This window comes from Colletotrichum lupini, chromosome 8, assembly GCF_023278565.1.
Source record: "Colletotrichum lupini chromosome 8, complete sequence".
NCBI classification, from domain to species: Eukaryota; Fungi; Ascomycota; class Sordariomycetes; order Glomerellales; family Glomerellaceae; genus Colletotrichum; species Colletotrichum lupini.
In genome coordinates this window covers 1,176,873-1,191,042 of record NC_064681.1, presented here as the reverse complement: position 1 = coordinate 1,191,042, position 14,170 = coordinate 1,176,873, and the positions used below count along the sequence as shown (strand labels likewise).

Sequence of the window (14,170 nt, the reverse complement as noted above, 5' to 3'; positions counted from 1 at the left end):
TCCGGTAACTTTTTAAATACTAATTAACTACGTACTCCGGGAGTACGTTAATATTTTTATTATTATTTATATTAATAATATTCTTATTTTCTCCCCTAACCTTAAAATATATAAAAAATATATTTATATAGTATTTTAAAAACTCTAAAACGCAAGTAATATACTAAACCCTCTAAATACGAGTTTTATATAAAAAAAATAAACTTCCTTAAATATACTATTATACTATAATAAATTCATATATAAGTATTAAAAATAAAAATCATTAGGGACTAGCCTATACTATAGAATATTAAGGACGTATAAAGATTTTTAAGATTTATTAATTTTTATTAATAATGTTTTAAAAACTATATTAATATAATTAGACCTTTCCCTTTGGGGTCCGGTCCGCCTCATTAGGGGCTATCTTTGCCTTTACGGGTAAGCTAGTCTATTAAGGTTAATATTAAGTATCTTTATTACGTAATAAACTTCATAACTAACAACAGCCGGCCGCAGCCGTTATTAAATACTAACGATCCTACTATAACACATTAATCGCCCTCTAGATAAAATAAACGAAGTAACGAATATATATATATATATACGAGTTAAAGTTAAAAGCGTATATTAATAAGGTCGGTATTATTTTTAATAATAATAACAAGGGCTTCTTTAATACTATATTATTATAAGTTACTATTACCTAAAGGGTAGTAAACTTAGCTAAGTAGGCGGCTTATAAAGTAATAGTATTGGGCGCTTAATATCGCTATTAATAATCTATAGTTATAAACTTTATAAGAGGGAAAGTTAAAAAGTTAGAAAATTTAAAACAAAATTAGTTTATTAAGATAGTGGGAGTATTTATTAATACTATATATTAATACTATATAATTAATATCAAGAACCGCCCGAGTAACTAGTAAAGGTAAAATAAAAAAACAAATAATTAGACCTTTTAATAACTTAATATAAAAGGATACCCTATTCATTTAGGATCCTAAGTATAAAGAAGTATTCGTTAAAATTAAAAATATAGTCGTTTTTAAACTAGTTATTATAATCCCGGACCCCTAAAAACCTTTCGAAATCGAGACCGACGCCTTAGACTTTATTATAAAAGTAGTTTTAAAATAACGAGATAAATAAAAAAAGCTTTACTTATACTACTTCTATTTTAAAGCATTTTATAAAACAAAATTAAATTAGTAAATTTATAATAAAGAACTAATAATAATTATTAAAGCATTCTAAGAATAGAGACTATAATTATTTAAAACTAAGTACGAAGTTATAATTTATATAAATTATAAGAACCTTATAAACTTTATAATAAATAAGAACATAAATAAATAATAAATTAGATAGAGCGAATTCTTATTTAAATATAATTTCTAAATTATTTATTAAAAAGGATTAGAAAATAGTAGAATAAACGCTCTTAATAAAAGACCTAATTATAAAGTTACGGTCCCTAAAGAAATATAAGTTATTTTTAAATAAGAAAAGGATAGTAGCTTTATACTAACTACGAAACTTCTTATAATAATTAAAAAGATTAATACTAGCTTAATTAAAAAAATAACCCCTAAGCTTATTATAGAAATTTATAATATACTAGTATATAGTTACTAAAGAGTTATTAAAACGTAAAAACGGATTCGCTAGTATTATCATAAATCCGCTATATATATTAAAATTATAAAAGTAATTAAAGACTGCGTAATTTATAAAAAAAATAAAAATAGCTTATATAAGCCTTATAATAAGCTATAATTATTATAACTATTAATAAAAGTATAATATTTAATTATATAGGACTTTATTATTAAATTACTAAAATCTAAGGAACTATTTATTAAAATATAGTATAATAGTATTTTAGCTATAGTTAACCGACTTACTAAGTTTATATATTTTATTTTTTATAAGGAATTAAGTATTATAAAAGACCCAGTATACGTATTTACTAAAGTTATACTTTCGAACTACGGTTTATTAAAAGAAATTATCTTTAATAGAGATAAGCTATTTATTTTAAAGTTTTAGAAATCCCTAATTTTATAACTTAGTATAAACTATAAACTATCGATATTATTTGATTTATAAATTAATGAATAAATAGAAAGGATTAATTAAATCTTCAAGATATACCTTTATTATTATATAAACTACGACTAAAATAATTAAGTAGTACTTTTCTTAATAGCCTAGTTCGTATATAATAATATAGTTAATAAAAATATAAAAAGATCTCTATTTTACCTTAATTACGGATTCTAACTAATAGTATATAAAATAATATAATAAAGACTATAAGCTATAATAACTATAGTAAATATAAATAAATTTAAAAAGATTTATAAGTAAACCTTACTAAACCTCGAGTTTATATAATAATATATATAAAAAAAACGCGGATAGATTAAGGATTAGAGGACTATTTTTTAAAAAGGGAAATAGCGCCTATCTTCTTTATTATAATATTAAAATAAAATAACTAAGTAATAAGTTAGACTATGAAAAACTTAAACCTTTCGAGATTATTAAAAAAGTTTTATTAGTTAATTATAAATTAAGATTATTAAATATAATATAATATTATCCCGTTTTCTATATCTTACTACTTAAACTTATACTAAGAGGTTTATATATAGAAAATCGTATTATTATTAAACTAAACTAACTAAAGTATAAAATCGAACGAATTATTAATTATAGAGTTAAAAATAAAATATAAGAATTTCTAATTAAATAAAAAAGCTACGGATATAAAAGAAATATATAGGAACTTATTATAAACCTTTAGAATTTTTAAAAATCCTTTTTAAAATATTAAAACTAAAATTAAAATTAGAATTCTTAGCTATTATAATATCCTAGTTAATTATCCTAAAGGTACTATTAAACTACGCCTCTTATATAGCGGCCGACTTATCCTCGTTAATAACGTTAAGAAGATTAGGGATTACCTTTCCCTTCTTAAATACTATCGTTTTTTTTTCTAAAAATAATTTAACTTTAATAAAAACTAATCTATTTTAGCCTATATATAATATAAAACCTCCACTTATTTTTTATATTCTAACCTATTAGCTTTGAATAAAAAACGATCTACTATAAATATAATTAATATAAAGAACCAAAAAAAAAAAAACCCCTTATAATCGCATGTAATATTGATAATTAATTATAAAAACGACTACGATATATATATTTATAGTACCTTAAGTTACCCTCTAATATCTTATATCTTTACCTTAGTAAATAATAAAATAAATAAAGCATTTTAACCTCAAATCCTCGCTCCTTAATTTTAAAAATAAGCTTTAACTAATAATATATTAAAAATCTAGCGGATATTTTAGTATTTCTAAAAAACCACTTAACGAGCCCTAACCTAGGCTATAATAACTTACTTATAAGTCTATAAAGATAAGACCTTTAAAAAAGAGACTTAATATTACGACCTAATATATATAACTAAAACTAGGGCCCGCCCTATAGGCTTATAGCGGCTATAGTATATTATATATATAAAAATACGAGGATATAAAGTAACCTTTATAAAACAAAAGAACTATAAATAAGTTATATATAAATAAGAAGTAGTAATTACGTAATAAAATAATTACTATAATTACTCTAAGTAATCGCTTCTTAATATTTACTAAGTAATTACCTAATGAATAAAAGTAATTATTAATAAAAAATATATTTATAAATAAACTTATATATAATATAAACTTAAGTTAGGCTTAAAAATAGACTTTTATAGCTTTTTTAGTAATTAACTTAGTATTAGATCTTATAATCGTTTTTAATTATCTTTACTAAGAACCCCTTTTAATAAGACTATAATTAATTACTAAAGCCTTATTTATTTTATAACTTATAAATATAGCTTTAGGGAAGCTATTTACGACTACGATACTATTTACTTAGTACTCGTAGCCTTAACTTTTATTAATATACTTATTATAACTAACTAACTACATAGTGGTTTTTTTCCGGCTTTATAGGCGCAAAAGATCGACCTTAATGGGATTACGCTTTTAAAGGAAATTACACGATACGGTATACTTTTTAACTATATAATATACGTAATATGCCCTAAGCACGCGCTTAACGTAATATAGTAATTTCGATACGAAAACCGCTATGTAATTCGGGATGGGTAAGCTGCTGCGGCGGCGCCGGCCGGAAAGGTCGACGGCAGAGGTCGGCCGTAATAGTTGGCTATAATAGTCGGCCGCAATGGTCGGAGGCGGCCTTCCTTAACCGCAGAGGTTCTGAACTTTGATGGTGACGTAGAGGTTTCTAGAGAAAGGGCTAAATGGGCTAATATTTACAGAGCTCGCAAAGATTCTTTCTATCCTCATCGCTTCTAACATCGCCCAAAGCTCCATTCAAACTAAACAAATCCACCAAACAAATCCACTAAAACTAACTAACTATAATATTAACCTTTATATAAAACTTACTTAGATTTAATTTAAAATTATAAAAGTAGCTAGTTATTTAGCCCGGATTCGGATTATTTAAAAATAAATAAAAGAACGGTATATTAAGACTGTTACTTAAAGTATATAAGAGTTAAAAAAAGAGGATCGTATTTTTCTTATATTAAATACTTATAAGTAGTAGGTAATAAGCGATCTTCAAATAGCGGGTATTTTTAATAATATTAATTAGACTTCTTTTCAAATTAGTAACGAGTTTACCTCCTTAGGGCCGTTAATATTAAATACTAACGTTCCTAAGTATTATAATAATCTTATAAGAATTCTTAAAAATATTAAAAGTTCGCAATAGGTTCCTATATATTTTCTTTATATCTATAGTTTTCCTATTTAATTAGGAATTCCCGTATTTTATTCTTAACTCTATAATTAATAATTCGTTTAACTTCGTACTCTAGTTAGTTTAATTTAATAAGAATATAATCTTTTATATATAAACCTCTTAATATAGGTTCCAGTAATAAGATATTTATTTTTATATTCTACCTGTGCTAGCTACTCGGGCAATTCTCGATATCGTTTATATAGTTTTAATATATAGTATTAATAAATACTTATACTATCTCGCTAGACTATTTCTTTTTAGATTTTCTTTAACTTTCCCTCTTATAAAGTTTATAACTACGGATTATTAACGGTAATAATAAGCGCCACTACTTTATAAGCCCGCGCACTTAACTAAGTTAGCTACCCTTTTAAGTATAATAGCTCATAATAATAGTATTAGAGATACCTTTATTACCGTTGTTAAATAATATTAACTTTATAATATTTACTTTTTAACTTTACTTATATATATATATATTCGTTATTTTATTTCTTTTATTAAAGTTAAAAAACGCTTCCCTCGCTATTTATTACTATTATACTATCGCTATCGCTATTTAACCGTTTACCTTAAGCACACTTTATTAAAATACCGAGACGCTACTAACGACTCGTCGACCCTTAGGGCTTCTTTAATAATTAGAAGTTCGATCTTATAAATATTATATTAAACAAACCCGAGCTATAAAAAGACCGCTTTAATAAATATTATATTAATAATATTAACTTATAAAAAATAGATAAATATATTATAATAAGCGTCGCTCTTATTAGCGCCTTTTTAATATAATAAAGTATAAATAAGCCTAGATTTAATAATATAATTAGGAGCTTAGAAAGAGCGTAGGCGAGCGTATTAAATAGGAATATTAGGGAGAGGTTATTATTAAATAAGATAGAAAGAGAAAGTAAGGGGTAGTATTTAATTATTTAGAGGGCGATTAATATATTATAGCGGAATCGTTAGTATTCGGTAACGGCTACGGCCGGCTATAGTTAGTTATAAAGTTTTATTAAAATACGTAATAAAAACACTCGATATTAACCCTAATAAACTAGCTTACCTATAAAAGTAAAAATGGCCCCTAATAAGGCGGACCGGACCCTAAAGGGGAGTAATAAGATATAAAAAACGGAATAGTATTATATCGTATTTAGTAATCTTAATTCGTAATTAATTAGTAGGATTTTTTATTAATTTTAAAAAGTCTAAGCTTTTTATAATTTAATTTATTACTTAGTTACTTTATTTTAATATTATAATAAAGAAGATAAGTACTATCCCCCTTTTTTAAAAATAGTCCTCTAATTTTTAATTTATTTGTTTTTTTGAATTCCTACCTTTACTAGCTACTCGGGCGATTCTTAATATTAGCTATACAGTATTAACACACAGTATTAATAAATACTCCCACTATCTCGTTAAACTATTTTCTTCTAGATTTTCTACCTTTTTAAACTTTCCTTCTTATAAAGTTTATAATCACGGATTAATAGCGATCTTTAATGTATTTATATTCTTTTTTATATATTATTATATAAACTCGAGGTTTAATAAGCCTTATTTATAAACTTTTTTAAGTTTACTTACGTTTATTATAGCTTTTATAGCTTATAATCCTTATTATACTTGTTTATTTATTTTAATATTCTACCTTTACTAGCTATTCGGGCGGTTCTTAATATCGTTTATACAATATTAATACACAGTATTAATAGATACTCTTACTATCTCAATAGACTATTTCTTTTAAATTTTCTACCTTTTCAACTTTCCCTCCCATAAAGTTCATAACTACGGATCAATTATACTTTTTTATATATTATTAATTAGAATTTATAATTAAAATAAAACGGAGATTTTTTCGTACTTTCGCTAACTATATTATTATATACGAACTAAGTTATTAATAAAAGTACTACTTGTTTATCTTAGTTATAGTTTATATAATAATAAAGGTATATCTCGAAGATCTAATTAATCCTTTCTATTTATTTATTAGTTTATAAATAAAATAATATCGATAGTTTATAGTCTATACTAAGTTATAAAATTAGGGATTTTTAAAACTTCAAAATAAATAGCTTATTTTTATTAAAAATAATTTCTTTTAGTAAACTATAGTTCGAAAGTATAACTTTAGTAAATATATATACGAAGTCTTTTATAATACTTAATTCCTCATAAAAAATAAAATATACGAACTTAATAAGTCGATTAACTATAACTAAGATATTATTGTACTATTTATTTTATTTTTATATTCTACTTTTACTAGCTGCTCGGGCGGTTCTCGATATTACTTATACGGTATCAATACATAGTATTAGTAAATACTTATACTATTTCTCCAGACTATTCTTTTCAATTTTCCTTAACTTTCCCTCTTATAAAGTTCATAACTACGGATTATTAATAGTAATATTAAGCGCCCAATATTACTACCTTATAAGTCGCCTACTTAGCTAAGTTTGCGGCCCTCTAGGTAATAATAACTTATAATAGTGGCATTAGAGATACCCTCGTCGCCGTTATTAAATAATATTAACCTTACGATGTCTACCCTAATACTTTTAACTTTAACTCGCATATATATATATATTCGTTACCTCGTTTCCTTTATTAAAGTTCGGTAATAGCTACGGCCGGCTATAGTTAGTTATAAAGTTTTATTAAAGTAGGTAATAAAGACACTCGATATTAACCCTAATAAACCAGCTTGCCCGTGAAGGCGAAGATGGCCCCCAATGAGGCGGACCGGACCCCAAAGGGATTATTATACTATATTTTAGTAAATAATTCTCTAAACTTTAGTAATTTAATAATAAAGTTTTATATAATTAATTATTATATTTTATTAGTAATTATAATAATTATAGCTCGTTATAAAGCTTATATAGGCTATTTTGACCCTTTGGGGTCCGGTCTGCCTTATTAGGGGCTATCTTTACTTTTATAAGTAAGCTAGTTTATTAGGGTTAATATCGAGTGTCTTTATTACGTAATAAACTTTATAACTAATAATAGCTGGCCGTAGCCGTTACCGAATATTAACGATCCTACCGTAATATATTAATCGCCCTCCGAATAGCCAAAAACCACTCCTTTTTACTAACGGCGAGGGAAGCGTTTTTCGATTTTAATAAAGGAAACGAGGTAACGAATATATATATATATATACGAGTCGAAGTTAAAAGCGTATATTAATAAGGTCGGTATTATTCTTAATAATAATAACGAGGGTATCTCTAATACTATATTATTATAAGCTACTATTACTTAGAAGGTAATAAACTTAGCTAAGTAACCGTAAGCTTATAAAGTAGTAGCGTTAGGTACTTAATATCGCTATTAATAATCCGTAGTTATAAACTTTATAAGAGGGAAAGTTCAAAAGTTAAAAAATCTATGAAAAAGAAAGAAAAAAAAATAGTCTAGCGAGATAGTATAAGTATCTACTAATACTATATATTAATACTATATAACTAATATCAAGAATTGCCCGAGTAGCTAGTAAAGGTAGAATACTAAAATAAATTAAGTATATTAATAAGAACCTAGGTTATGTTCTTTTTTTAAGTTCGATTTTTATATTCTAATTACTATGTTCTAATAATCCTATTTCTTTAGGTTTTATAAATAGTTTCGTATATATCTAATACTCTTTAAGTATAGTTTAGAGTTATTACGATCCCTAATTATTAGTATTAATTATAAACTTCCTAGAGCTTTTTACTATTTTAATAAAAACTATATATCGTATTTATTCTCATTCTTTAATAGTTTTTAAAAATCCGTTTGAACCCTTTTTTTTTAAGTCGTTTAGTCACTAGATTTTTTTTAAAAACCTAGCTAGTAATTTAATTTATTTATAAATTATACTTTTATAATTACGAGATTCTTAGGATAATATTAACATTTCCGATCTTTATAATATTATACTATGTAAACTTTGCAGGAGGGAAAGTTTAAAAAGGTAGAAAATCTAAAAAAATAGTCTAACGAGATAGTATAAGTATCTACTGATACTGTGTATTAATACCGTATAACCGATATTGAGAATCGCCCGAGCAGCTAGCAAAGGTAAAAATAAAAAACAAATAATATTATACTATAGTTATTTTTATTAATTATTAATATATATCGAGAGGTATATAGTTTTTTTTTTAATATATTTATAGTTATAATTAACTCGTTCTCCTTTTACTATTTATAGTTAATATAAGTTATTTTTTATATTTATAATAAGTTAAGGTTATTTACTATTTTTAGTAAAATATAAGTCTTTTATATACTACTATTAATAATAAGATTTAGTTTTTATTTATAAATATTAAGGTTAACTCGTAAATGTATATTATTATATTATCTAGTTATAAATAAGAACTTTTTTTTTATTCTCGCTTTTCGTTATTCTTTTATAATTAGCTTCTTTAGTTTTTTATTATACGCTTCTTTTATTAAGTACTTTATTTATATAGTTTTTATTATTCTCTTTATACTTTAACTTTTTTAATATAATAGACTTAGTATTAGTCGTATTTATAGTCTTCTTATTCTATATATTTATTATTAAAGTATTTTATAAAGAAATTAGGGTCTAGGCTAAATATTATTTTATTATTATTATTAAAGCTTAGTAATATTTAACTAAGTAGCTAGTCTTCTACATAGATATTTTTAATAAGTTTATTATTATATTTTTATAAATAGAAACGGCTATTTTATTTATATACGAAATATCGAAAGTATTTATTATTTAAGTACTTTAGTTGAAATAATTCCTTATAAAAGGGGTCTTTGGGGTTAAATAAAGAGTAATTTTTATTTATATAAGGGGTTATTATAACCTTTTTATGTTTTTTAGTTCTATAGAACTAAATAGTTTAGTTATTTCTAAATAAATAAATATACTTATACCGTAGTTCGTTATTATCCTCTTTAGAGCTAATATTATTAATACTAAGTAATACTTTATAATTAATCTCTATTTAAATACGTTATTAAATAATATTACGAAGTTCGTCCGAATTATAAAGTAATTCTATTTTATCAAAATAAAAAGAACTAATTCTTATTTTAATAATTGTTTTTAATTTTAAAATCGATTCTCTTTTTATTTATAATTTTAAAGTAAAGAGTTAGTTTTTTAAGTACTTCGATCTTATTTTTACGTACGGGGTCCTTGAGTTATTCTTTAATTTTATAAATAAATTTTCTATTAGTATTTACCCATTATATTATATAAATAGACTTAATTCCCTTTAGGGTCTAGTCCGCCTTATTAGGGGCTATCTTTACCTTTATAAGTAAGCTAGTTTATTAAGGTTAATATCAAGTATCTTTATTATATAATAAACTTTATAATTAATAATAGCCGGCCGTAGCCGTTACTAAATACTAACGATCCTATTATAATATATTAATTACCCTCTAAATAACTAAAAACTACCCCTTACTTTTTACTTTATTTAATAACTCTAAAATATCCCTTTTAGTCTTTCCTAACCTATTCTTATACTACGTTTTTAAAGTATTAATAATACTTTAGAGTTAGTTAAGTATTTTAAAGTTATTATATTATATAAGCTAGGTACTTATTAGAGTAATAGCTATATCAATATATATCTTTTTAATTTTTAAATTAATAATATTTAATCCGTATTCCTTAAGACGGCCGTATTATAGTTCGGGGTCCTTTAGTATAATATTTATAAGATCGAACTTCTAGTTATTAAAAAAGCCCTAGGGGTCGATAATAACTACGTATCTTAGTATTTTAATAATATTTATTTAAAATAGACGATTCGATAGTAATATCGATAGTAATAGTAATAGGGCAATAGTAATAAGGCAATAGTAACAAATAGCAAGGGAAATAGCGTTTTTTAATTTTAATAAAAGAAACGAGGTAACGAATATATATATATATATACGAGTTAAAGTTAAAAGCGTATATTAGTAAGGTCGGTATTATTCTTAACGACAGTAACGAGGGCATCTCTAATACTATACTATTATAAGCTACTATTACCTAGAGCTTATAAAGTAGTAGCGTCGGGTGCTTAATATCGCCGTTAATAATCCGTAGTTATAAACTTTATAAGAGGGAAAGTTAAAAAGTTAAAAAATTTAAAAAAGAAAGTCTATTGAGATGGTAGGAGTATTTATTAATACTATATATTAATACTATATAATCGATATTAAGAACCGCCCGAGTAATTAGTAAAGGCAGAATAAAAAAACAAATAGACTTAATTAGGGTTCTATTTAAATCAAGTTTCTTAAACTTAGTAAGTTATTTTTAGTTTATATAGTTTTATTATATTATATAAACGAAGCTATTTATAATTTCTTTTATATTAGGTCCTCTTTTTTTAAACTTAAGGAGCTATTCCTTTATCTTAGCTAGGAGTCTTTGCTTAATTTATTCTTTAAATAAGTAAAGTATATTTTTTATAATAGGGTCTATTTTGGCTTTTTCTTTTATATTTTTGTAAATCTAAGAGAGCGTAGTAATATACTCGAAATTAATTTTTTTAAGAGTATAGGGCTAATAAGTAAGTATTTCCTTTTTTTATTTTTTTATTATTAAGGTTTTAATAAAAATAAAGTAATATTATACCTAGATTATTTATTATCCTTAGGTTATTTTAAGTATTATCCTATTTATTCTTTACTATGTTAATAAGTAAAATAGTCGTCGTTATAATAAGCTATTTATAAAAGTTATTTATATGGGACTTCCTTATTTATAATATTAACTTATTTTTTTAGAATAGGTTAATATTAAATATACTTAGGTTATTAATAATCTCTAGCTATATATCCTAGCTTATTATAATTATAGTATTTAAAGTCCTTCTTTTACTATAGTTCTTTATGCTTAGTAATACTAAGGTTTATAGGTCCCCTATATTATTTATAAGTAGTACTTTAGTAATTATTATTCTAGTTATTATAAGGTCGCTAGCTTATTTAGAAGCTACGCTAGGGTTACTATTAATACTTACGTCCTATATTAAATTCCTATTTACGTTCTTTTTTTTCTTTTTTTTTAATAAAGTTAATTATTAAGTTTAATAATAAGTTCGCTATACTAGAGGAAGTTATTTAGCTTATTAAGCAGAACTAATTTATTTTTAACTTCGTCCTTATGTCTTTAGTAGAATATAAATATTTTAGTTTTATTTATAAGGTTTAGTTAAGCGCTAAGATATCTAAACTTAATAAAGTATTCTTTTATTAATTTAGTTTATTATAACTATACTAAGTCGTATTTAGCTTATTATTTTTTATTAATATCCTAAAATAGGGACCTAAGAGCTTTTTTGAATTTATTAAAAATATAATAAATATTACGTACTTTAATAGAGTATTCGTTAAGTATTTCTTTATTAAAGTACTCTTTTTAGATTAATTTAAACTATTTGAGGGCTCGTCCCCTAAGGAAGCTAATAGCGTATATAACTTTCTTAGTTTTATTAATAAAATCTTAGTAATAAAAACTTTAATAATTCTTAACTTAAATCAAAAATCCTTTAAGAGTTCTTAGGGTATTATTATAAGTAATAAGTACGTTAAGCTTAAGTTTTTATTATCCTCTTTAAAGAGGGGTTCTAATAATATTAGTAATAGTTCGGAGGGTATTAACCTCTCCCTAAAGAGCCTAGATATTAGTATTTATTTCTTATTTTCTAAGTTAAATAACTTCGTTTTTTAGATCTTAGATATACTAAGGGTTATTCTTAAGTTACTAAATTATAATTTTAAAGTTCTAAAGCTTATTTATAGTTTTGTTATATATAGTCTATATTTTAGTAATATTTATATCTCTTTTTTTAACTCTTTTTTTAAGTTAGTTATAGGGTTTTTTTTAAAGATAATTTCGTTATCGGAGTTAACGCTTATTAGAGCTATTTCTATTTTTTTAACTAGGCTTTAAATAGGTTATTGAGAGGAGGCAGAGGAGCTTAGAGTAGGTAACTTTATAAAGGCGCGGGAAAATATCGTTCGGACTATTTAATTAGTTTTCGTAAAGTAAACTTACTAAATAGGAGTAATTAAAATATTATAACTAGCTAGTTATAATAAGTATATTAGTAAAAGTTAAGGCTATAAGTATTAATTAAATAGTATCGTAGTTATAAATAGCTTTCCTAAAGCTATATTTATAAGTTATAAAATAAATAAGGCTTTAGTAATTAATTATAGTTTTATTAAAAGAGGTTCTTAATAAAAATAGCTAAAAGTAATTATAAAATCTAATACTAAGTTAATTATTAAAAAGCTATAGGAAGTCTGTCCTTAAGCCTAGCTTAAATCTTAATTATATATAAATCTTATTTCTAAATATATCCTTTATTTATATATTATTCTAATAGGCCCCCGTATCCTAAATATACGGGTTTTATATTTTAAAAGGACGGGGTCTATATCCTTAGTATACGGACCTTTTTATTTTTTATTATTATATAACTTATCCTATAGTTCTTTTATTCCGTAAGAGTTACTTTATATTCTTATATTCTTATATATATAGTATACCATAGCTACTATAAGCCTAAGGGGCGGGCCCTAGTCTTAGTTATGTATATTAGGTCGTAATATACTATTTAACCGTTTATTTTAAATATATATTATTAAAATACTAAGATATTAATAGCTCGTTAATCTTTAGGACTTTTTTAATAACTAAAAATTCGATTTTATAAGTATTATACTAAATAACCCCGAGCTATATAAAAACTGTTTTAATATATACTATATCCGTAATATTAACTTATAAAAAATAATTAAATATATTATAATAAGCGTCGCCCTTATTAATACTCTTTTAATATAATAGAATAGTATAAATAAGCCTAGACTTAATAATATAATTAAGAGCTTAAAAAGAGCATAAGTAAGTATATTAAATAAGAATATTAATAAAGAGAGGTTATTATTAAATTGAATAAAAAGAGAAAGTAAGGGGTAGTATTTAGCTATTTAGAAAGCGATTAATGTAATATATTATTAATAATATTACGGTACTAGGCGCTAGGCCCCTGTGCGCTCGGGCCTTAGGTACCGAGCGGACCCCTTACGGGTTACGTAACTACTAAACCGCTAAGCTTAAAACCATAGTAGCCTAGATTTCGCCTACTAGTTTACTTTTTCCCTTTTTATATTAAGTTACGTTTATTAGGTTAATATAAGTAGCGTTTTAACTTATTTTAAGTTCCCTCTCGTAATATTACTTAACGTTTATTATAATTCTTTTTTTAAAAACGGAATAATAATATCTTAACCTATTTAACTTATTATAATAAATAGCTACTTTTATTAAGAA

The 14,170-nt window shown here is 23.9% G+C and overlaps 1 protein-coding gene across 1 annotated transcript; it reads right to left on the bottom strand.

The window, feature by feature from the left end:
* Positions 1-4,144: 4,144 nt before the first annotated feature.
* CLUP02_14851 (uncharacterized protein) lies at positions 4,145-13,963 on the bottom strand (the record flags this gene model as incomplete). The annotated part of the gene is made up of 2 exons (XM_049293777.1): positions 4,145-4,282; positions 13,946-13,963. The coding sequence occupies 2 exons, from the start codon at positions 13,961-13,963 to the stop codon at positions 4,145-4,147; spliced, it is 156 nt and encodes a 51-aa protein (XP_049150923.1).
* Positions 13,964-14,170: the final 207 nt, after the last annotated feature.